Source organism: Microcaecilia unicolor, chromosome 6 (genome assembly GCF_901765095.1).
Source record: "Microcaecilia unicolor chromosome 6, aMicUni1.1, whole genome shotgun sequence".
NCBI lineage: Eukaryota > Metazoa > Chordata > Amphibia > Gymnophiona > Siphonopidae > Microcaecilia > Microcaecilia unicolor.
In genome coordinates, this window is record NC_044036.1 from 93,119,710 (window position 1) to 93,145,698 (window position 25,989).

The following is a 25,989-nucleotide window of genomic DNA, read 5'->3' on the forward strand; positions in this document are numbered from 1 at the left end:
CTTACATTTTACGTCCCCACTATCAAATAGCTAGCTGTGTATAGAGCTGCTACATGATCCAGTTCCAGAAGGGAGATTTTTCAACCAGTCCTTGTCTGAACTGACACCCCAAATTCATATGGGATTTGCAGTCCCTGATTCTACCCATCAAAATCTGTGCTGCAGTACATCCAAAATGACTTAAAATGCACTCGGACCCCTTTACTGTTTGAACAATTTATTTTCTCATTTGCTTTGGACCCACTGTCTCTTTTCTGTTTTTCTCTGTTTCTTCTGCCTTTACAGGGTCTTCTGCCCATCTGACATTTCTTCTATCTCCAAGAGCACCATCCTTCTTTCCTCTGCACCACTATTCGTTCTGTTCAGCATCTCCCTTCTGTGTCCCTTGTCCCTATCCTACCCCCAAGTTCAGCATCTGCCATTTCTGTGTCCCCATCTCCCCCCCCCCTTTTTCAGCACAAGCCTACCTGGTCTCCTCATCTCTCCCTTTTCTAGCATCTGCCATTCAGGTGTCCCCATCTCTCCCTTTTTCCAGCATTGCCCTGTGTCCCCATTTTCCCCCTTTTTCCAGCACTACCCCTGTGTTACCATCTTCTCCCTTTTCCAGCATTGCCTCTTTGTCCCCATCTCACCCCTTTTTCACCATTGTCCCCATATCTCCATTCCCACTTCCAGTGGTGTCCCTCTGTGTCCCTATCTCCTCCTCCCCTTTTCAGTAGTGCCCCTGTGTCCCCATTTCTTCATTTTCCAGCACTGCCTCATTGCGTTCCAATGTCCCTCTCCCTGTCCAGTATTGACTCTGTGTCCTTCTCCCTCCCTATCTAGAATTTACCCTTCTCTCTCCTCATGTTAACCTTCTTCCCCGTCTCTTTCAGCACTCCCCATCCTCCTTGGGGGCACATATCTCCCTGGCCTGCTCCCACGGTCCATCCTCTGGCAGCTCCAAGGAGGTTTAATAGACAGGAGACCAAGTGACATTAAAATGTTGAAACCAATTAGGCCAATCTCACTTTCTCCATCCCCACACAGCTGTCATTGCTGCACTCTCAAAACAAAGCAAGCAAACCTACGAGCTGCTGCATTCACGTTGTCACTCTTTATTGTTAAAAAAAAAAAAAATCCTTTATCCTCCACCTTTTAAGACACTACCTATCCTGCTGGATAGTGATGGCACAAGGAAAGCAAGTTTGGTCCAGTGAAGACTAACTCAAAATAACCTGTTTCTTAGCTGGGCCCTAGTATTACCATATTGAAAATGCAACCATACCATGCCTCTATGGCTATGTTCCACTAATGTTAAACAATTAACTGGATTTCTTGAAAGGATTATATAAATGTAGGATGCATGACTAGGGGCACAAACACATTTATTTATTCAATATCACAATTCCTCATGTAGAGCCACAAAACAACTTTTAGGGCAGATAGTGTTCCTTTTATTATCGACCAGAGAGAGATAAGAGTTTTCAGTTTTGGCACAATATAAGTCATCATCACAGGAACAAAATATAAGAAAACCAGTGAACTGAATTAGGGGCTTATAGCCCATTTATGTTTATACAAGAGAGATCTGCATGAAACAAAATATTTATTTTGACTTATAAAACTACTTGCCCCTGAAACACGTTAAAAACAGAATAATCCCTTTGTGTATCTAAAAGGTAAACGTCTACAAAATAGATTAAGATGTGATTCCATGTGCCCCAATGAAAGGAGAGTTTAATTCTACTTCCATTTAATGTCAGTATATTCTATCATCTTTATAAAGACGAACCCATCAAGAAACAGGATAGCCTCACTGAAATCTGAACATATAAGAAGTGAAGAAAAATGAGCACAAACTATAGAGTTTAGAATTAAAGTTTCTACCAGCTACAATCATTTTTGAAGCTGTTTTAGTGATATTCAATTGTTATTTCTTTTCTCCTCGACCTTTTAAGATGGAGCAACAATAAAGAATGACAAGGTGGATGCAGCATCTCATAAATTTGCTCACTTTGTTTTGAGTGAACTGAAATGACGGCTGAACAGGGGAGGAGGGGGGTGGAAAGTGGAAACAGATTAACTAAATTGGCTTCCTAGCTTACAATGGAGTACTAGTAGATAGGCTCACTTCCACTCTGGTCTTCGGCAGCGCTTTCTCCCTTCTCCATTCCCCCCCCCCTCCCCTGAGGTGTTCTCCCTCTGGCACCGGCAATTCACAATCAGCCTTCTGCCACTGTCGGGGCCTCTCCTCAGGCACGTCCCACCTCTGCGCAAAACAGGAAGTTGCATTAGAGTAGGTGGGACGCGCCTGAGAGGCCCAGACACTGGCAAAAGGCTGACTGTGAATTGCCGGTGCCAGAGGGAGAACGGCACTTCAGGGCAGTAAAAGTGACTGACCTTGTGGACGGGGACAGCGGGCAGAGGAAAAGATTGGAGACTCGTTAGTGAGGGGGCAGAACAAAATATTGGCAAGAGGCGCATAGGCACCATTTTTTCTAGAAACCTGTTTGGGGGAGCGACCACTCCCCCTGTGCCCCCCCTTAGCTACGCCACTGAAGGGGAAGAACAAGGAGGTTAGATTGAGAACAGGAGTCCGTATCAGCCAAGGAGGTTAGATGAAAACAGAAGACAGGGTGAACCTATCTAGCTCATTACATGAAATAAAAATGGAATATCACTACAACAGATTAAAAAAATTAGTGTAGCTGATAGAAACAGCAGTTAAAACCTTTGCATTTTGTGCTCATTTTTCTACACTGTTCAATACAATACAGATTGCAAGATTTCAGTGAGGATATCCTGTTTCTTGATGGGTTCATCTTAACTGTTGTAATCTGCCTTGGGAAGGCTGGTGTTATAAAGATGATGGAATATATTGAAACTAAATGGAATTAAAATTAAACTCTCCTTTCATTGGAGCTCACGGAATCACATCTTCACTTCATGTTTTGTAGGTGGTTACATTTTAGATACACAAATAGATTATTCTGTTTTGAGCAAATTTCACAGACAAGTGCTTTTGTAAGTTAAAATAAAAATAAATATTTTGTTTCATGCAGATTTATTTTGTTTAAACATAACTAAATGAACTATAAGTCCCTAATTTAGCCCATTGGTTTTCTTATATTTTTGTTCTTGTGATGACATACTGTGCCAAAACTGAAAAATCTTTCTCTCTTCTATCTGGTCGATAATAAAAGGAGCTCGTTGTGAACACTATCCACCCTAAAAGGTTGTTTTGTGGCTGTACATGAGGAATTGTGATATTGAATAAATAAGCTTGTTTTTGTTCCTAGTCATGCAACCAAGTGTTATATAATCCTTTCAAGAAAGCCAGTTAATCATTTATTAGTGAAACATAACCATAGCATGGTATGGTCGTATTTTCAATACACTAGAGCCTAGCTAAGGAACAGGTTATTTTGAGTTAATCTTCACTAGATCAAACTTGGTTTCCTTGTGCCATCTCTACCCTGCTGGATATGCAGTATCTTAAAAGGTGGAGGATAAAGGATTTTTTTTTTCATTTATATACCGCATTATCTCAACCAAACTCAGGTTACCAACCTTAGAATTCGCCTAAAGAAAATGCCCTTAATATGTAATACTTGGTAGCAGTAATGAAAAGGTGATGGAATAGTCACATAGAAAGTAGTCTGAGCCAACAGATTTATTTTCCATTGAACATAATTAACTTTGTATGAACTTGGAAGCTAATAGTGTGCTGAACTGGACAATGTTGGTACATTTAGACTGACTCTCGACAGAGTTCTGTGAAATAGTAGTAATAAGAAGGCATGTGGGCACTTTTATAATATATTACTGCATTCCATAAAACAAAAGGAACAATTTCCCACATGCCATCTTCTTCATTTGAGGAAAAAGAAAGATGTTAAATGCTCCCAGGTTTCAACCTAATTAATGTTTTGTTTTTTTAATTGTACATATAAACAAATCGGGATTTCTGATTGTTAAGCACCTGATTCTTCTGTTTTGGTGGCCCTTTACTAGGTGAGAACGTCTCTGCATGAATACAGGGAGTCCTTATAACCAGCCCCTCCATATGACACAATGATTTACAATTTAGGGAGAGAGGAAGAAGATGGAAGGCCACAGGGGGATGGAGAGAGAGAGTAAGAGAAAAACCTTGATGTGGTGCTCCTTCCCGGGTTGTGCAGGGGTTAAACCTTGCTTAGCAGGGAATTGCTGGACCATAAGGAGGAAAAGGAGACAGGGAACTGCTGGACCACAGGGGTGAAAGGGAAGGGAGAGGGGACAGGAAAATGCTGGACCATAGTGGTGGAAGAGAGGGGAGGGACAGGGAGATGCTGGGCTATAAGGGTGTAAGAAGGGAGAGATACTTGGCATGGTGAAAAGTTGACAGGTACTGGCAAGTGAAATATAAGTGGAAGACTGAAGAGTGAGAAGGTGAAATTTGAGGGGAGAGAGAGAGAGAGAGAGAGAGAGAGAGAGAGAGAGAGAGAGAGAGAGGAAATATATCAGAGATATAGTGAGAGAACAGGAAAAGATACGAGTAACGTAGAGAAAGGACTTCTGCTCAGTGTGCTGCTGCGGCTAGGAAAGCGAATAGAATGTTGGGTGTTATTAAGAAGGGTATGGAGTCCAGGTGTGCGGATGTTATAATGCCGTTGTATCGCTCCATGGTGCGACCGCACCTGGAGTATTGTGTTCAGTACTGGTCTCCGTATCTCAAAAAAGATATAGTAGAATTGGAAAAGGTACAGCGAAGGGCGACGAAAATGATAGTGGGGATGGGACGACTTTCCTATGAAGAGAGGCTGAGAAGGCTAGGGCTTTTCAGCTTGGAGAAGAGACGGCTGAGGGGAGATATGATAGAAGTGTATAAAATAATGAGTGGAATGGATCGGGTGGATGTGAAGCGACTGTTCACGCTATCCAAAAATACTAGGACTAGAGGGCATGAGTTGAAGCTACAGTGTGGTAAATTTAAAACGAATCGGAGAAAATTTTTCTTCACCCAACGTGTAATTAGACTCTGGAATTCATTGCCGGAGAACGTGGTACGGGCGGTTAGCTTGACGGAGTTTAAAAAGGGGTTAGATAGATTCCTAAAGGACAAGTCCATAGACCGCTATTAAATGGACTGGAAAAATTCCTCATTTTTAGGTATAACTTGTCTGGAATGTTTTTACGTTTGGGGAGCGTGCCAGGTGCCCTTGACCTGGATTGGCCACTGTCGGTGACAGGATGCTGGGCTAGATGGACCTTTGGTCTTTCCCAGTATGGCACTACTTATGTACTTATGTACTTATGACATATGGACTGCATTCACTGGAAAGTGAGCAGAAGACAGGAAAACAGAAAAGAAGAAACTGGAACCAATATGCCTGGAAAAATAAAGTACCTAGGCAACAAAGGTAGAAAAAAGTGTTTTATTTGAATTTATTTGGTGGAATATGTTAGCTTTGAGTAATGTGCATCATGGATGTCTTTGTATTTTTTTTTTCAGTACAAGAGGAAATGCATTTATGTTTTTATTTCTCCTATGTTGTAGTACATACCTAGTTCGACTTCTTGGGTTTCCCAGTTCAGATTTTGTCTTTATATTTCTAATTTCTGATCCCTTGTTCTGTATTTAGTGTGTGACCAAGATGTAGTATTCTGTTAGCAAATAGTTTCTGTGTAGAATTCTGTAGCAGTCCCACTTGTCCTCTTGTACCAGTGGTAGGTGTATTGGTATTCTAGGGCCCCTTGTTTTGCTGCCTGTTCTTACATAGGGTTCTTCTTGTTTAATTCACAGGAATCACTGCTACTGTCCTACGGTAGATTTTCTACATGTATGTTGAGTTAGAATGTTTTCAAGTTTTGTGTTATTTCACAATGTGCCTGGTAGTGGAGAAATGTATTCAGTTCTGAGATTATGTCAAAATCAGAACTTTTTTTCTGTATGATAACTTCCTTGGAGAAAATGTGCTAATTACGATCTGCACCTGTTTTTTGGGGGGGAGGGGGAGATAGGGTTTTTTGTGGATGCAGAACATGTTTACATTTAATGTATAAGAACTGACAACGTAACAGATCAAAGGTCCATGAGGATCATGTATGTGAGCATCGTCCAAGTATGTCCTCACTGAAAAAAGGTTGAGAACCACCGATAGAGTGATGCTGGATTGATGGGGGGGGGGGGGGGGGGGGGGGGGGGGGGAAGAGTGATGCTGGATGGGGAGGAAGAGTGAGATATGCTGGATGGAGAAAGAGAGACAGGGTGATGGGTGAAGAGAGATAGATGGGGGTAATACTGGATGGGGGAGAAGAATGAGAGTAATAGAGTGAAGCTGGATGAGGAGATGAGCAAAAAATGTATTTAGTCCAATAAAAAGATATCACCTTATTTTCTGGGGGGGGTTTTATTTGTATTTATTAATGTCTAAAAGTGACTGGAATATGTTAGTTTTTGAAATTTGCAGCTACTAACTTTGTTTTGCACAGTACAGGGGGACACATGTCATTGTTTCTACTTCTCTGGTGCTGCAGACTCTGGCTTCTTGGGGGTTCAGATTTGTCTACATATTTCTATGTTAGGTTATGATTACTTATTCTGTATGAGGGTCTATGTGTGAAATAGGCCAGTTATTCTGGAGAGTTAGGACTGACTGGGAGTCAAGTGTTAAAAGTACCTACATATGTTTCCAGAATATTGCAAATACTATTCTGTTTAATAATTAGTACTATTGTGGTATAGTATATGGATGTTTTTGGCACATAATTCCCTGGAGTGTATTCAGTATACATAATACCATCAGTAATAGAGATACTAGGGGGAAATGACTAGTGCAGTTACGCCAGAGACACAGTGAAGGGGGTCCTTCACTGATGTTCAAAAGTACCCTCACTGTCCTTTTGCTGCTGACATAGGGGCAGCCCTCACCCTAAGGATTTTACCTAACCCTGCCCCAACCCCACTCTAGGCCTACCTCACCCCACCTTAGCCTCTCTAAACAGATGAGTCACTGATCACATATATGCCTATGAGGATTTTAATCCTTCCCTTTCTGCCGGCCCTTCAGCCTCGCACTGGCACCTATTTTACAAAAGTTTGCTCCCCCTGATGTCAAAACCTAGCTACGCCTCTGCACTAAACCCCTCCCCTACCCCTGCAAGAAAAGCGGAACAATCCTGACACTTACCTTTAACAGGAAAGGTTCTACCATAGATTTCTATGATGGGGCAGTTGAAGAAATACTCGCAAAACATGCTAGTATCAATAGTGGCAGACATGAGGATGACACGGATATCTGGGAATGCTTGGATCACATCTCGAAGCACCACTAACAAGAAGTCGGTCTAGGATCAGGAAGAGACAAGCAGGAAGGGAGTAAAACGCTATCAGCATCAACAAATACGTTATTCACAGAAATGATGTTTAATGTGATCTGTATATTTCATCTTTCATTCAACAATTTACAATACAAATCTAATTAACAGGGGTGTACAAGTAATAAACTACTACTACTTATTTCTATAGCGCTACTAGACGTACGCAGCGCTGTACACTTGAACATGAAGAGACAGTCCCTGCTCAACAGAGCTTACAATCTAATTAGGACAAACAGGACAAACAAGAGATAAGGGAATATAAAGGTGAGGATGATAAAATAAGGGTTCTGAACAAGTGAATAAGGGTTAGGAGTTAAAAGCAGCATCAAAAAGGTGGGCTTTTAGCTTAGATTTGAAGACGGCCAGAGATGGAGCTTGACGTACCAGCTCAGGAAGTCTATTCCAGGCATATGGTGCAGCAAGATAAAAGGAACGGAGTCTGGAGTTAGCAGTGGAGGAGAAGGGTGCAGATAATTAAGATTTACTCAGTGAACGGAGTTCCCAGGGAGGAATGCAGGGAGAGATGAGAGTGGAGAGGTACTGAGGAGCTGCAGAGTGAATGCACTTATAGGTCAATAAAAGGAGTTTGAACTGTAAGCGGAAACAGATAGGAAGCCAGTGAAGTGACTTGAGGAGAGGGCTAATATGAGCATAATAACTCTGGCGGAATATTAGTCGTGCAGCAGAATTTTGAACATATTGAAGAGGAGAGAGATGGCTAAGTGGGAGACCTGTGAGAAGCAAGTTGCAGTAGTCTAAGCGAGAGGTGATAAGAGAGTGGATGAGGGTCCTGGTAGTGTGCTCATAAAGGATAGGGCGAATTTTGCTGATATTATAGAGAAAAAAACGACAGGTTTTAGCAGTCTGTTGAATATGTGCAGAGAAGGAGAGGGAGGAGTCGAAGTGCCATTAACTTTTATATGTCCCTTGACAGTAAACTGAATATTAGCAGTGCACTGAATTATGCTGCAGAGTGTAGTATTCACATATGCTACTCTCAAACACTTCAAACATGGTGGTCTCATGATACATTTTCTCTGATACAACAGTCACCTACAACCAAAGTTACAAGCTCAGAGTCCAAGCTGAAAGCATGTAACTTCAACACAAGGGCAACTACATGGTAGTAGATCTGTGACAAGTGGACCTTCATTATTAAAAATGCCCCCCCCCCAAAAAAAAAAAAAAAAACAACAAAATATTCTTTCAATTTCTGTAAATTAATTTTAATCATGTACTCCTGATACTGTTGGAAGCATCCCAATTTCCAATAGGTGGATGTATGTTCTGGGGAATACACAGACCATAGCTCTGACCCAAGTGCTAACAACTACAGAGAAGAGGTATAAATTAACTTTAGTTTTGGACTGGAATTCATTGTTTTATTAAATGTATCTTTTTATTATTTTCATTAATACATGTTACAAATATTACAATATCACTGTAAAGAAAAGAATGTTTCAAAAAAGGTTTTTAAAATGTATTCTGTGTATTTGTCATGCTCTTTCCTGATTAAAACCCGTGTCCACGCTGACTTCACACATTTCAAACTGGTGCTGACCTCCTTCCAGTCTGTTCTTTCACTTGCCAAACTCCCTTGGCTCAAACTCTTGACGTCTTTTTGCCACCCTGAACTCTCTCCTCTCAAAGTGCCTTCATGTCCAACCCCCCCCCCCCCCCCCCCCTCACTTTCTCCCCAGACTCTGGCTGAGAATTTTCATAAGGTTCACAAGATTAACCTTGAGTTCTCAACCAAATCACCTACACCTCCCCCAGTCCATTCTCTCAACTCTCCTTCAACCCCTGCCTCCTTTCCTGAAATCACTCAAGAGACACATTTTCTTTTCTCCTCCAAACTGACTACCTGTTCCTCTGATCCTATTCCCACCCATCTATTTAGCACGTTCTCTCCTATTGTCATCCTGTCATATCCTCAATCTTTCAATTTCCACTGCAACTGTTCCTGATTCTTTCAAACATGCCATAGTTACACCACTCCTCAAAAAGCCTTTAGACCCTACCTGTCCTTCCAACTATTGCCCCATCTCCCTCCTCCCTTTCCTAGCCAAGCTACTTGAATGTGCTGTTCACTGCCATTGTCTTGATTTTCTTTCATCTCGAGCTACTCTTGGTTCACTTCAATTTGGCTTTCGACCTCTTCACTCAACTGAAACAACCCTTGCTAAAATCTCCAAAGATCTGTTTCTGGCCAGATCCAAAGGTCTCTATTCTATCCTCATCTTTCTTGATCTATCTGCTGCTTTTGACCCTGTTGATCACCGCATACTCGATACGCTGTCCTCATTTGGATTTCAGGGCTCTGTTCTTTCCTGGTTTTCTTCTTCTCTCTCCCATCGCACTTTTAGTGTATACTCTGATAGTGGGATAGAAGAAGTTGAGGAGGATCCACCAGTTACATAGTAACATAGTAGATGACGGCAGAAAAAGACCTGCAGGGTCCATCCAGTCTGCCCAAGAAGATGAATTTATATGTGCTACTTTTTTATTTGTACTGTCCTCTTCAGGGCACAGACCGTATAAGTCTGGCCAGCCCTATTCCCGCCTCCCAACCACCAACCCCACCTCCCACCACCGGCTCTTTGGTGTACCACAGGGCTGTCTTGGGACCTCTTTTTTTCTCCATCTATACTTCTTCCCTTGGTGCTCAGATCTCATACCATGGTTTTCAGTATCACCTTTATGCTTTGAACTCACAGATCTACATCTCCACACCAGAAATTTCAGCAGGAATCCAGGCCCAAGTATCAGCCTGCCTGTCTGACATTGATGCCTGGATGTCTCACTGCCATCTGAAACTAAATATGACCAAGACTGAGCTTCTTATCTTTCCCCTAAACCCACCTCTCCTCTCATTCTCTATTTCTGTGGATAACACTCATCTTCCCTGTCTCATCAGCTTGTAACCTTGGGGTCATCTTTGACTCCTCTCTCTCTGCCCATATTCAACAGACTGCTAAAATCTGTTGTTTCTTTCTCTATAAATATCACCAAAATTTGTCCCTTCCTTTTTGAGCACACTACCAAGGAGAAATTAGAACTTACCTGCTAATTTGCTTTCCTTTAGTCCCTCCGGCCCGGCCCAGGATTGGACTGATGGGTTATCCATGCCTACCAGCAGGTGAGACTGAGAAAACTCTTGACTCCAGAGAGCCAATGAGAGCCCTGGTCATGTAACTGTAACCTCAGTATTAGAATAACAAAGCAGAAAGGACAAGAAAAATCTGTATTCTGTGCCATAAGGAATTCAAGCAGCCAGGAAGCACAATATAAACAGGCTTGAACTACGGCTTAATCATAACAGTGGGCTCACCAACAACTCGGAACCGAGCTGAGGTATGGCCAAATATGCACCGTGTGAAACTATGCAGTTGTGGAATTGGTTCAACTGTTTGTCATTTTTTTTTTTTTTTTACAACCACATGAACTGATTAAACTTTGCAAACTGTTAGCTTATCTTCGTTAACTGTCTAACTTGCAGAACAGCTCTGTAGTGGACAGTTGAATATATGTACACAGAAATGCTGGAAATATAGAGCAAGAGAGGGGCCTGGGCCGGTCCGGAGGAACTAAAGGAAAGCAAATTAGCAGGTAAGGTCTAATTTCTCCTTTCTTAGCGCCCCTCCGGACCGGCCCAGGATTGGACTGATGGGACGTAACAAAGCAGTAGTCCTAAGGGCGGGACCCCAGCAAACCCGCTGTGAGCACCTGAGATGCAAAGATCGCCTCCTGATGACACTGCACATCCAGCCTGTAATGCCTAGAGAAAGAGTGAAGAGACGACCAAGTCGCTGCCTTACAGATCTCCGCTGGAGGCACCAAGGCACACTCCGCCCACGAGGCTGCCTGCCCTCTTGTAGAATGAGCTTTAAGGGCCTCAGGAACTGGTCTGCCTGCCAACAGATAAGCTGACGCTATCATCTGTTTGATCCAACGCGACTTGGGCTTAGAAGCTGCCAACCCCTTGCGGTGCCCAGCAAAAAGAAGAAAGAGACGATCCGAGCGACGGAAGTCCTCCGTAACTGAGATATCGTCTAAGCACTCTCTTAACATCCAGAGTACGCAACATCCGCTGCTCTTGCGTTCCCGAGGCTGACCCGAGAACCGGCAGAAAAACTGACTGGGCCAAATGAAAACGAGATATTACCTTAGGCAAAAAGGAAGGAACCGGCCGAAGGACCACTCGTTCCTTAGAAAATTCCAGAAATGGAGATCTGCAGGAAAAAGCTTGCAACTCCGAAACTTTTCTAGCTGACGCAATAGCCACTAGAAACACTGTCTTAAGCGTCAAATCCTTCAAAGAACAGTCTTGTAAAGGCTAAAATGGAGATTTCGTTAGGGACAATAGAACCAGATTAAGATCCCAAGAAGGAAAAATTGATCTGACCGGTGGACGAAGAAGGCTAACCCCCTTCAAAAAACGGGCTACCTCGGGAAAACTAGCCAAAGACTTCCCCCGTATCCTACCTCTGAAACAGGAAATAGCTGCCGCCTGAACCTTAAGCGAAGAGAGAGACAGCCCTTTCTCAAAGCCTCGCTGTAGAAAATCCAAGATCTGAGCCACTGTCGCCCGAAAAGGTACAACCCTCGTATCCACACACCAATCCTCAAAAATTCTCCAAGCGTGAATATAGTTTAGAGATGTGGAGCACCGACGAGAACGCAGCATGGTGGAAATTACTGGTCCCGAAAAACCTCGCTTAGCTAAACGGGCTCGTTCAAGAGCCATGCCGTAAGACAAAACCGAGCTGGATTTGGATGTGACACTGGCCCTTGTACCAGCAACTCCTTGTGCACCGGAAACTGAAGAGGAGACACCATCGTCAGACGCTGCAGGTCCGCATACCAAGGGTGTCGAGGCCAGTCTGAAGCCACCAAAATGACCGGCCCCTCGTGCTCCTCAACCCTTTGTAGAAGACGACCTATTAGTTGCCATGGAGGAAACGCGTAAAGAAGACCGGAGGGCCACTGTTGCAACAGGACGTCTACTCCTGCCGCTTTCACATCTCTTCGACGACTGAAGAAACGAGGAACTTTTGAGTTGAGGCTGGAGGCAAACAGATCCATGGTTGGGAGTCCCCAACGTTGTACTATCAACTGAAATGCCCAATCGCTGAGAGCCCACTCCCCGGGATCGAGAGTGTGGCGACTGAGGAAGTCCGCTTGGACGTTGTCTATGCTGGCTACATGTGCGGCCGAAATGGCCATCAGATGAAGTTCCGCCCATGCAAAGAGACTCTCCGCTTCTCAAGACAGTAGACGGCACTTCATTCCTCCCTGACAGTTGATGTAGGCTACTGCAGAGGCATTGTCCGAGAGAACTCGAACCGCTTTGCCCTCCAACAGAGGACCGAAATGCAGCAACGCGAAACAAATTGCCCTGGTCTCTAGAAAGTTGATCGACTGAGTTGCTTCCAACGGGGACCAGAGTCCCTGAGCCCATCTGTCTAAACAATGCGCACCCCAGCCTTGGACACTGGCATCTGTCGTTAGCGGTATCCACTGAGGAGGCTCCAACGGCATCCCTACTGTGAGATTCGTCATTCGAAGCCACCAAAAGAGAGAGCTGCGCTCCCGGTTGCACAGCGACAACTTCCTTAGGAGAGAATCTGTTTGAGCCGATATTCGAGACAGAAGAGACCACTATAGAGGTCTCATGTGAGCCCTGGCCCAGGGAACTACTTCGATCGTGGCCGCCATGGAACCGAGAACCTGAAGATAATGTCGAGCACAAGGCACCTTCCGACGCATCAAATTCAGTATCTGAGCCCGGAGCTTTAAGATCCTGTCCTGTGGTAGAAAAACACGGCCCCTCGCAGTATCCAGGGTGACCCCTAAATGTTCCAGTAACTGAGAGGGAACCAACCGGCTCTTGGAGATGTTTACCACCCAACCTAGGGACTGCAAGAACGTTACTACTCTCTCCGTTACGCGACAACTCTCCTGATAAGATTTCGCCCTTATCAAACAGTCGTCTAGGTAAGGATGAACCAGAATCCCTTCCTTCCTGAGGGCCGCTGCCACTACCACCATCACTTTGGTAAACGTGCGTGGAGCCGTTGCCAGACCGAAAGGTAGAGCTCGAAACTGATAATGCCCTCCTAGAATCGCAAAACGCAAAAACCTGTGGTGAGCCGGACGGATAGGAATATGGAAATAGGCCTCTGAGATCTAAAGCTGTCAGATACTCTCCTTTGCGAACGGCCACTATGACTGAACGGAGCGTCTCCATTCGAAAACTGGTAACCTTGACAGCGCGATTGACCGCTTTGAGGTCCAAAATAGGTCGAAAGGCGTCTTCCTTTTTGGGCACTACAAAATAGATGGAATACCGGCCTTGCCTGTACTCGGAAGGCGAAACTGGGGAAATAGCCTGAAGATCTAAAAGCCTCTGTAGAGTCTCCCGAACCGCCCGCACTTTGAGAGGAGAGCGACAGGGAGACTCCAGAAAGGCGTCTGAAATAGGCCTTGCGAATTCTAAGGCATAACCGTCTTGAACAACTTCCAGGACCCACTGATCCGAAGTAATATGAGCCCACCTCTGATAGAACTGAGAAAGACGAGCTCCCATAGGAACCAGAGGAGGGGCCCTCGCACCTTCATTGTGAAGCACGTGATGGAGAGCGAAAACTCCCACCTGAGAATCTTCCTGCCCTGCGGAAACCCCGAAAGGACTGAATCCTGCTAAAAAATCCCGACTTCTGAGGGAGAGGAGCTCGGTCAGATTGAAACCTATGGAAAAGTCTTATCCTACCCCGTCCAAACAAGGTCCCCCGCCTAGAGAAGCGAGGCCTATCTTCCGGAAGACGAGGCACTTTGGAATCTCCTAGAGAGTGGACCAACTTATCTAAATCCTCACCAAACAAAAAGGAGCCCCTAAAAGGAAACTTACTTAACTTAGACTTGGAAGCCGCATCTGCCGCCCAACCTTTTAACCAAAGAGAACGGCGAGCTGCCACCCCCAAAGCCAAAGATTTAGCAGAAGCCCTCAAAAGATCATATAGAGCATCGGCGAGAAAGGCAGAACCTGTCTCAATCTTTGCCACTTCCATATCTACCGCTGCAAAATCATCAGAGGATCTATCGAGGACTCTCTCCGCCCAACGAAAACAGGCCCTAGCTACCAAGGAACCACAAAATAGCCGCCTGCACTGCCAGAGAAGAAACATCAAAACTATGCTTCAAAAAGGAATCTAAACGCCTGTCCTGGGTATCCCTAAGCGCCATGCCTCCATTCACGGGAACCGTGTTGCACTTAGTAACTGCCGAAACTACAGCATCCACTACCGGAAGCTTAAGGAGCTCATTATCTACCTCTGGGACCGGATAAAGACCATTCATAGATCTCGCAGGGCGAAAGGCAGCATCCGGTGCCTGCCATTGAACTTTAATGACCTCCCAAATGTCTTCATGCATGGGAAAAGATTTAGTGGCGGCCCTAGAGCCCTTAATTAACTAATCAACCTTACGAACCTGAGCGGGTGAAGGCTGATCATCAAAATGTAAAGTGGAAGAAACCATAGCAATAAGATCCTGCAAATCTTCTTTATGAAATATTCTAGCCACCGAGGGACCTTCCCCCTGAGCACCAGGAAGAGAATCAGGGTCTAAAGAAGAAGAAGAAGGAGGCTCCTCCTCACACAGATCAGCAATCTCTTCCTCCTCCTCTAACAAGGGCATATCTAGAGGCTGGGCAGAAAACAGATCTGTAGGCAACTCACACACCCTAGGCCTCTTAAAGGAAGGCATAGAACTGACAGCAGCCCCTGATACAGTAGGAGGAATAGAAGTGCTAGGACCCCCTGACATTCCTGCTCCTGGGCCCTCTCGCTGCATCATAAAGGCCTGGTACATTTGGAGAATGAACTCAGGTGGAAACCCCCCTACCTGAGGCGATTCTGAACGCACCAGCGTCTCCATACTGGAATGCCCAAAAATCGCTGAATTAAATGTCCCCGACGCGCTCGTCGCCAGAGACAGAGCAGAAGACAAAATGGCCGCCATTCGCGCCTCTTTCGCTGCAGGCGCATCCGGAGCTGTCTCCGAGGCCTCCGCAGTAGGCACCAGACCGCGACGGCGAAACTGACTGCAAAGCCGGCGGCGGAAGGAAACTTGCGGGAGCATCAATCGCAGTACAATATTTGCAAACGCCAGCGGAGTTAACCCCCCTCCGCTGACACACTGTACAACACTTCAGCTTTTCAGCCATGCCTGACCGGAACGTATATGCGCGTGCCAGCGCCAATGCAGTTCGCGCCCTTTTTTTTTTTTTTAACACCAGGAACCGTCCGACGCTAAATAAAACTATCAGAAAATATCCCAGGCAAATCCTAACGCTGTCAGCTCAAGACCCCGCTTTAGATTCATTCTTTTGTTCCTCTTTTATTTATTTTTTTTAAAACAGCTGACACCACCGTAGTCCTACAGCAATTGAAGTCAGAGCTGCTTGCTCGTTAGGTCAGCGGGGAACACTTACTAACTGTCATTTGAAATCTTCCCTTTTTTTTTTAAACTACTGGCTGCCTTTCCCGAAGACAAAGCGAATGATACATACCTGTAGCAGGTGTTCTCCGAGGACAGCAGGCTGATTGTTCTCACGAATGGGTAGACGTCCACGGCAGACCCCACCAACCGGAAGAAAACTTCGCGGGCGGTCCCGCATGCAGGGCACACCCACCGTGCATGCGCGGCCGTCTTCCCGCCCATGCGCGACCGTTCCCGCTCAGTTGAATGACAAGCAAAGGAATGAGTAAAACGCAACTCCAAAGGGGAGGAGGGAAGGTAGGTGAGAACAATCAGCCTGCTGTCCTCGGAGAACACCTGCTACAGGTATGTATCATTCGCTTTCTCCAAGGACAAGCAGGCTGCTTGTTCTCACGACTGGGGTATCCCTAGCTCTCAGGCTCACTCAAAACAAGAACCCAGGTCAATTGAACCTCACAACGGCAAGGGCATAACAGAAATTGACCAACGAAGAACAACTAACAGAGTGCAGCCTGAACAGAATAAATCGGGTCCTGGAGGGTGGAATTGGATTCAAACCCCAAACAGATTCTGCAGCACCGACTGCCCGAACAGACTGTCGCGTCGGGTATCCTGCTGGAGGCAGTAATGGGATGTGAATGTGTGGACCGATGACCACGTCGCAGCCTTGCAAATCTCTTCAATAGTGGCTGACTTCAAGTGGGCTACCGACGCTGCCATGGCTCTAACATTATGAGCCGTGACATGACCCTCAAGAGTCAGCCCAGCCTGGGCGTAAGTGAAGGAAATGCAATCTGCTAGCCAATTGGATATGGTGCGTTTTCCCACAGCCACTCCCCTCCTGTTGGGATCAAAAGAAACAAACAATTGGGCGGACTGTCTGTTGGGCTGTGTCCGCTCCAGATAGAAGGCCAATGCTCTCTTGCAGTCCAATGTGTGCAGCTGACGTTCAGCAGGGCAGGAATGAGGACGGGGAAAGAATGTTGGCAAGACAATTGACTGGTTCAGATGGAACTCCGACACAACCTTTGGCAGAAACTTAGGGTGAGTGCGGAGGACTACTCTGTTATGATGAAATTTGGTGTAAGGGGCCTGGGCTACCAGGGCCTGAAGCTCACTGACTCTACGAGCTGAAGTAACTGCCACCAAGAAAATGACCTTCCAGGTCAAGTACTTCAGATGGCAGGAATTCAGAGGCTCAAAAGGAGGTTTCATCAGCTGGGTGAGAACGACATTGAGATCCCATGACACTGTAGGAGGCTTGACAGGGGGCTTTGACAAAAGCAAACCTCTCATGAAGCGAACAACCAAAGGCTGTCCTGAGATCGGCTTACCTTCCACACGGTAATGGTATGCACTGATTGCACTAAGGTGAACCCTTACAGAGTTGGTCTTGAGACCAGACTCAGACAAGTGCAGAAGGTATTCAAGCAGGGTCTGTGTAGGACAAGAGCGAGGATCTAGGGCCTTGCTGTCACACCAGACGGCAAACCTCCTCCACAGAAAGAAGTAACTCCTCTTAGTGGAATCTTTCCTGGAAGCAAGCAAGATGCGGGAGACACCCTCTGACAGACCCAAAGAGGCAAAGTCTACGCTCTCAACATCCAGGCTGTGAGAGCCAGGGACCGGAGGTTGGGATGCAGAAGCGCCCCTTCGTCCTGCGTGATGAGAGTCGGAAAACACTCCAATCTCCACGGTTCTTCGGAGGACAACTCCAGAAGAAGAGGGAACCAGATCTGACGCGGCCAAAAAGGAGCAATCAGAATCATGGTGCCTCGGTCTTGCTTGAGTTTCAACAAAGTCTTCCCCACCAGAGGGAGGATAAGCATACAGCAGACCCCCCCCCCCCAATCCAGGAGGAAGGCATCCGATGCCAGTCTGCCGTGGGCCTGAAGCCTGGAACAGAACTGAGGGACTTTGTGGTTGGCTCAAGATGCGAAGAGGTCTACCAAGGGAGTGCCCCACACCTGGAAGATCTGTCGCACTACACGGGAATTGAGCGACCACTCGTGAGGTTGCATAATCCTGCTCAACCTGTCGGCCAGACTGTTGTTTACGCCTGCCAGATATGTGGCTTGGAGCACCATGCCGTGACGGCGAGCCCAGAGCCACATGCTGACGGCTTCCTGACACAGGGGGCGAGATCCGGTGCCCCCCTGCTTGTTGATGTAGTACATGGCAACCTGGTTGTGTCTGTCTGAATTTGGATAATTTGGTGGGACAGCCGATCTCTGAAAGCCTTCAGAGCGTTCCAGACCGCTCGTAACTCCAGAAGATTGATCTGCAGATTGCGTTCCTGGAGGGACCAGCTTCCTTGGGTGTGAAGCCCATCGACATGAGCTCCCCATCCCAGGAGAGACGCATCCGTGGTCAGCACTTTTTGTGGCTGAGGAATTTGGAAAGGACGTCCCAGAGTCAAATTGGACCAAATCGTCCACCAATACAGGGATTTGAGAAAACTCGTGGACAGGTGGATCACGTCTTCTAGATCCCCAGCAGCCTGAAACCACTGGGAAGCTAGGGTCCATTGGGCAGATCTCATGTGAAGGCGGGCCATGGGAGTCACTTGAACTGTGGAGGCCATGTGGCCCAGCAATCTCAACATCTGCCGAGCTGTGATCTGCTGTGACGCTCGCACCGCGAGATGAGGGACAACAAGTTGTTGGCTCTCGCCTCTGGGAGATAGGCGCGAGCCGTCCGAGAATCCAGCAGAGCTCCTATGAATTCGAGTTTCTGCACTGGGAGAAGATGGGACTTTGGATAATTTATCACAAACCCCAGTAGCTCCAGGAGGCGAATAGTCATCTGCATGGACTGCAGGGCTCCTGCCTCGGATGTGTTCTTCACCAGCCAATCGTCGAGATATGGGAACACGTGCACCCCCAGCCTGCGAAGTGCCGCTTCTACTACAGCCAAGCACTTTGTGAACACCCTGGGCGCAGAGGCGAGCCCAAAGGGTAGCACACAGTACTGGAAGTGACGTGTGCCCAGCTGAAATCGCAGATACTGCCTGTGAGCTGGCAGTATCGGGATGTGTGTGTAGGCATCCTTCAAGTCCAGAGAGCATAGCCAATCGTTTTCCTGAATCATGGGAAGAAGGGTGCCCAGGGAAAGCATCCTGAACTTTTCTTTGACCAGATATTTGTTCAGGGCCCTTAGGTCTAGGATGGGACGCATCCCCCCTGTTTTCTTTTCCACAAGGAAGTACCTGGAATAGAATCCCAGCCCTTCCTGCCCGGATGGCACGGGCTCGACCGCATTGGCGCTGAGAAGGGCGGAGAGTTCCTCTGCAAGTACCTGCTTGTGCTGGAAGCTGTAAGACTGAGCTACCGGTGGACAATTTGGAGGTTTGGAGGCCAAATTGAGGGTGTATCCTTGCCGGACTATTTGAAGAACCCACTGATCGAAGGTTATGAGAGGCCACCTTTGGTGAAAAGCTTTCAACCTCCCTCCGACTGGGCAGGTCGCCCGGCACTGACACTTGGATGTCGGCTATGCTCTGCTGGAGCCAGTCAAAAGCTCGTCCCTTGCTTTTGCTGGGGAGCCGAGGGGCCTTGCTGAGGCGCACGCTGCTGACGAGAGCGAGCGCGCTGGGGCTTAGCCTGGGCCGCAGGCTGTCGAGAAGGAGGATTGTATCTACGCTTACCAGAAGAGTAGGGAACAGTCTTCCTTCCCCCAAAAAATCTTCTACCTGTAGAGGTAGAGACTGAAGGCTGCCGGCGGGAGAACTTGTCGAATGCGGTGTCCCGCTGGTGGAGCTGCTCTACCACCTGTTCGACTTTCTCTCCAAAAATATTATCCGCACGGCAAGGCGAGTCCGCAATCCGCTGCTGGATTCTATTCTCCAGGTCGGAGGCACGCAGTCATGAGAGTCTGCGCATCACCACACCTTGAGCAGCGGCCCTGGACGCAACATCAAAGGTGTCATACACCCCTCTGGCCAGGAATTTTCTGCACGCCTTCAGCTGCCTGACCACCTCCTGAAAAGGCTTGGCTTGCTCAGGGGGGAGCGCATCCACCAAGCCCGCCAACTGCCGCACATTGTTCCGCATGTGTATGCTCGTGTAGAGCTGGTAGGACTGAATTTTGGCCACGAGCATAGAAGAATGGTAGGCCTTCCTCCCAAAGGAGTCCAAGGTTCTAGAGTCCTTGCCCGGGGGCGCCGAAGCATGCTCCCTAGAACTCTTGGCCTTCTTTAGGGCCAAATCCCAACTCCAGAGTCGTGAGGCAACTGAGTGCGCATCAGCTCTGGGTCCCCATGGATCCGGTACTGGGACTCAATCTTCTTGGGAATGTGGGGATTACTTAAAGGCTTGGTCCAGTTCGCCAGCAATGTCTTTTTTAGGACATGATGCATGGGTACTGTGGACGCTTCCTTAGGTGGAGAAGGGTAGTCCAGGAGCTCAAACATTTCAGCCCTGGGCTCGTCCTCCACAACCACCGGGAAGGGGATGGCCGTAGACATCTCCCGGACAAAGGAAGCGAAAGACAGTCTCTCGGGAGGAGAAAGCTGTCTTTCAGGAGAGGGAGTGGGATCAGAAGGAAGACCCTCAGGACTATTCGTCAGAGAAATATCTGATGTCTTCCTCTTCTTCCCACGAGGCCTCACCCTCGGTGTCAGACACAAGTTCACGAACCTGTGTCTGCAACCGTGCCCGGCTTGACTCCGTGGAACCACGGCCACGGTGGGAGCGTCGAGAGGTAGACTCCCTCGCCCGCACCGGCGAAGCTCCCTCCGCCGACGTAGTCGGGGAGCCTTCCTGGGAGGCGACCGCAGTCGGTACCGCACGTGGCACCGACGCCGGAGACCTCACCCCGGGCGATGGACCAGCCGGCAACTCGCTCGACGGTACCGGTGGCGCAAGCACCCCCGGTACCGGAGGGGTAGGGCGCAACAGCTCTCCCAGGATCTCTGGGCAAGGGACATCCGCCAGCCGCTGCTAGGTGCGGTTGTTCAGGTCAGAGGCACGCAGCCATGAGAGTCTGCGCATCATTATACCTTGGGCCGCAGCTCGAGATACCACATCACAGGTGTCATAGATACCCCTGGACAGGAACTTTCTGCACGCCTTCAGCTGCCTGACCACCTCCTGAAAAGGCCTGGACTGCTCCGGAGGGAGCTTGTCGACCAGGTCTGCCAGTTGCCGCACATTGTTCCGCATGTGGATGCTCGTGTACAGCTGGTATGATTGGATGCGGGTCACGAGCACGGAAGACTGGTAGGCCTTCCTCCCAAACGAGTCCAGAGTGCGAGACTCCCACCCAGGGGGCGCCGAGGCGGTAGCCCTCGAACTCCGTGCCCTTTTGAGAGCAGAGTCCACGACCGCTGAGTCATGAGGCAATTGAGGCTGCATCAACTCTGGGTCTGAATGGATCCTGTATTGGGACTCCGCTTTCTTGGGGATGGTGGGATTAGATAGTGGCTTCAACCAGTTCCGAAGCAGTGTCTCCTTAAGGACATTGTGCAACGGCACCGTGGAAGACTCTCTAGGTGGTGATGGATAGTCGAGGACTTCGAGCATCTTCGCCCTCGGCTCATCCACAGTAACCACGGGAAAGGGAATGCAGATGGACATATCCCTGAAAAAGGAGAGGCTCTCAGGAAGCAAGAGCTTCCTCTCCGGTGAAGGAGTGGGGTTGGAGGGAAGGCCCACAGACTCCTCTGAGGAGAAATATCTGGGGTCCTCCTCCTCCCCCCCACGAGGCCTCCTCCTCGGTGTCGGACATGAGCTCTCTCAGCTCAGACCTCAACCGGGCCCGTCTCGACTGCGAGGAACCACGTCCTTGATGATGGCGTCGAGCGGTGGACTCCCGCGCCGGCGGGGACAAAGCTCCCTCCATCGATGTCGACGGGGACTCCACCTGCATGGCGGTCGACACCGGCTGCGTTGGAGGCCTCAGCATCGGGTCAGAGCCCACCGGCACCTCCATCAACGGTGCCGGGGGCGCAAGCACCCCTGGCGCCGGCAGAGCCTGGCGCATCATCCCTTCCAGGATCCCCAGAAGGATGGCTCGGAGGCACTCGTCAAGGCCCGCTGTCGGGAAAGGCAGAGGGGCCGGTGTGGGTGCCGGTGCCGGAAGCTGCTCGGGTCCAGGAGACGGTACCGAGGTACCCGCGGACTCACGCAGCGACACCTCTTCGACCGAGGGGGAACGCTCCTCCCGGCACTGCCGCTTCCTGGGCATCGAGTCGTCCCTCGATGTACCGGAGCTGGCAGTCCTGTGCGCCGTGGGCGACTGATGACGGTGCTTCTTAGCTTTCTTGCGATGCCCGTCATCGGCGCTCGGCGGAAGAGACAAGGAGGAGGTAGAACCCCCCGGCCTCGAGGAATCGGATCCGACAGGGTTCAGTCCCGATGGCCCTGAGCAGAGAGAGTGGCCGGGGCAGACTGCCCACGCGGCCGCTCACCCCTGCCGTCACCGGCAGGCCAAAGGTACCTGTACTCCTGGGGTCGATGCCAGAGTCGGCGCCGACTTCGTCGACATCGGTACCGGTACCGAAGACCCGTCCGTCAACACCGATGCCGTAGAGGTCGACATCGAAGGGCCGGCGCAAGTTCCAAAAAGACGGTCCCGCAGAACTTGCCCCGCCACCTGTGTCCGCTTTCTTAAGCCGAGACACAAGGTGCACGTCTTGGAATTATGCTCCGGGCCGAGGCACTGGAGACACCAAGCGTAAGTATCGGTCTGCGACATCTGCCGGCCGCACCGACCACACTTTTTGAATCAACTCGGGACCTTGACAGAAAAATCGCGTCGGCGAAGTCAAAATAGTCGATGGTAGTGGTGAAAAGCACACCCGAAAAAGAAGAAGCGACCGTGCAGCCACAAGGCCGCGACGACGTGGTCTCGTGGCTAAAGACAACGAGGAAAACTCTCTCTTTTTTTTTTTTTTTTTTAAGAAAATAAGACGCGAACGCGTTCTCAAAAAGAGAAAAAACTACGGCTAGGCCGCAATCCGGTTTCCGGGGCTAAGAGAGAGACGGGAACGCATCTATCTCCAGCGCGGAATAGAAAAAAACTGATTATTATAAAATATTATTAAGAATAAAATTGCAGAGCATATACAAAACATGGACTGATGAGACAAAGTCAGCACGGATTTAGTGAAGGGAAGTCTTGCCTCACCAATCTAATGCATTTTTTTGAGGGGGTAAGCAAACATGTGGACAATGGGGAGCCGGTTGATATTGTATATCTGGATTTTCAGAAGGCGTTTGACAAAGTGCCGCACGAAAGACTCCTGAAGAAATTGCAGAGTCATGGAATCGGAGGTAGGGTATTATTATGGATTAAGAACTGGTTGAAAGATAGGAAGCAGAGAGTAGGATTGCGTGGCCAGTATTCTCAGTGGAGGAGGGTAGTTAGTGGGGTCCCGCAGGGGTCTGTGCTGGGTCCGTTGCTTTTTAATGTATTTATAAATGACCTAGAGATGGGAATAACTAGTGAGGTAATTAAATTCGCCGATGACACAAAATTATTCAGGGTCGTCAAGTCGCAGGAGGAATGTGAACGATTACAGGAGGACCTTGCGAGACTGGGAGAATGGGCGTGCAAGTGGCAGATGAAGTTCAATGTTGACAAGTGCAAAGTGATGCATGTGGGTAAGAGGAACCCGAATTATAGCTACGTCTTGCAAGGTTCCGCGTTAGGAGTTACGGATCAAGAAAGGGATCTGGGTGTCGTCGTCGATGATACGCTGAAACCTTCTGCTCAGTGTGCTGCTGCGGCTAGGAAAGCGAATAGAATGTTGGGTGTTATTAGGAAGGGTATGGAGTCCAGGTGTGCGGATGTTATAATGCCGTTGTATCGCTCCATGGTGCGACCGCACCTGGAGTATTGTGTTCAGTACTGGTCTCCGTATCTCAAAAAAGATATAGTAGAATTGGAAAAGGTACAGCGAAGGGCGACCAAAATGATAGTGGGGATGGGACAACTTTCCTATGAAGAGAGGCTGAGAAGGCTAGGGCTTTTCAGCTTGGAGAAGAGACAGCTGAGGGGAGATATGATAGAAGTGTATAAAATAATGAGTGGAATGGATCGGGTGGATGTGAAGCGACTGTTCACGCTATCCAAAAATACTAGGACTAGAGGGCATGAGTTGAAGCTACAGTGTGGTAAATTTAAAACGAATCGGAGAAAATTTTTCTTCACCCAACGTGTAATTAGACTCTGGAATTCGTTGCCGGAGAACGTGGTACGGGCGGTTAGCTTGACGGAGTTTAAAAAGGGGTTAGATAGATTCCTAAAGGACAAGTCCATAAACCGCTATTAAATGGACTTGGAAAAATTCCGCATTTTTAGGTATAACTTGTCTGGAATGTTTTTACATTTGGGGAGCGTGCCAGGTGCCCTTGACCTGGATTGGCCACTGTCGGTGACAGGATGCTGGGCTAGATGGACCTTTGGTCTTTCCCAGTATGGCACTACTTATGTACTTATGAGCGGGAACGGTCGCGCACGGGCGGGAAGACGGCCACACATGTGCGGTGGGCGTGCCCTGCGTGCGGGACCGCCTGCGAAGTTTTCTTCCAGTTGGTGGGGGCTGCCGTGGACGTCAACCCAGTCGTGAGAACAAGCAGCCTGCTTTGTCCTCGGAGAAAACACCTTTACAGAGAAAGGGTAGTCCTTCCCTTAGATGTTAAATATTTGTGAGAAGAATACAGAAGGGAGATGGGGAGGAAAAGGGGGTAGGGACTCGAGACACCCGAGTGTTACACCCCAGAGGCTGACAACCACAGCGTCTAAAATCCGTAGCTTTAAACAGAATTTCCTTAGCACAGAATAAGAATAAAGATTATAGACAAATAGCTATCCCACAGAGAGAGACTAATGGCTCACGTCCTACCTGCTGGGAGACTGAGAAAATACTGAGGTTACAGTCACATGACCAGGGCTCTCATTGGCTCTCTGGAGTCAGTTTTCTCAGTCTCACCTGCTGGTAGGCGTGGATAACCCATCAGTCCAATCCTGGGCCGGTCCGGAGGGAAGCTAAGGAAAATCCTTAACCACACTCTATCACCACTCGCTTAGACTACTGCAACTTGCTTCTCACAGGTCTCCCACTAAGCCACCTCTCTCTCCTTCAATCTGTTCAAAGTTCTGCTGCACAGCTTATATTCAGCCAGTCTTGCTAGGCTCATATTAGCCCTCTCCTCAAGTCACTTCACTGGCCCCCTATCAGTTTCCACATACAGTTCAAACTCCTCTTATTGACTTACAAGTGCATTCACTCTGCAGCTCCTCAGTACCTCTCCACTCTTATCTCTCCCTACACTCTTCCCCAGGAACTCCGTTCATTGGGTGAACCTCTCTTATCTGTACCCTTCTCCTCCACTGCCATCTCCAGACTTCGTTCCTTTTATCTTGCTGTACCATGTGCCTAGAATAGACTTCCTGAGTCAGTACATCAAGCACCGTCCCGTCTTCAAATCTAGGCTAAAAGCTCACGTTTTTGAAGCTGCTTTTAACTTCTAACCCCTACTTGCTTGTTCAGTACCCATGTCTGTTTTATCATTCCCACCTTAAGTATTTCCCTTATTTGTCCTATTTGTCTGTCCTGATTAGATTGTAAGCTCTGTTGACCAGGGACTGTTTCTTCATGTTCAAGTGTACAGCGCTGTGTACATCTAGTAGCGCTATAGAAATAAGTAGTACAAATTGATACTTTTATTTTATTACAATGAGAACTCTTCATAATATGTTCTTTTTATAACTATACTTCTGAACTATTATCAAAAGAGAACATTTGAACTACAGAAAGAAAATCTGCAAAAATTATAAAGTTTTAAACAGGTGTTCATAACATACATTTACATGGAAAGGGTGGGATGAAGTAGTAAGTGAAAACCATAACTGCAAGGTGACTGAAATCATGTGTTTGTATGACAGGTAAGAGTAGAGGTCTATGAATCTAACTTACATTAATGTCTCGCTCATGGATTTCATCCACTATCACATGACTGATCCCTCGAATCCCTGCTTCCAGTTTTCTGAGGAGGACTCCTAAAAAAAACAAAAAACAAAACCCACCCAGTCAGCTGTACAGGAATGAATAGTCAGAGTTACATAAAACCTGATCAATAAAGAACAAAGACAACCAGCCAACCCCCACTCAACCCTACTCTGCAAATGCATGCAATA

At 47.8% G+C, this 25,989-nt stretch overlaps 1 protein-coding gene across 3 annotated transcripts in view; it reads right to left on the reverse strand.

Moving 5' to 3' along the window:
- Positions 1 to 25,989, reverse strand: part of DHX9 (DExH-box helicase 9) — a 334,908-nt gene that overhangs the window by 122,298 nt on the left and 186,621 nt on the right. For all 3 annotated transcript variants that reach the window (XM_030205460.1, XM_030205459.1, XM_030205462.1), the window contains 2 exons: positions 25,769 to 25,851; positions 7,155 to 7,311 (listed from right to left, as the gene is read on the reverse strand). In XM_030205460.1, the coding sequence (XP_030061320.1) occupies positions 7,155 to 7,311; positions 25,769 to 25,851 (240 nt within the window). The remainder of the gene's footprint in view (positions 1 to 7,154; positions 7,312 to 25,768; positions 25,852 to 25,989) is intronic.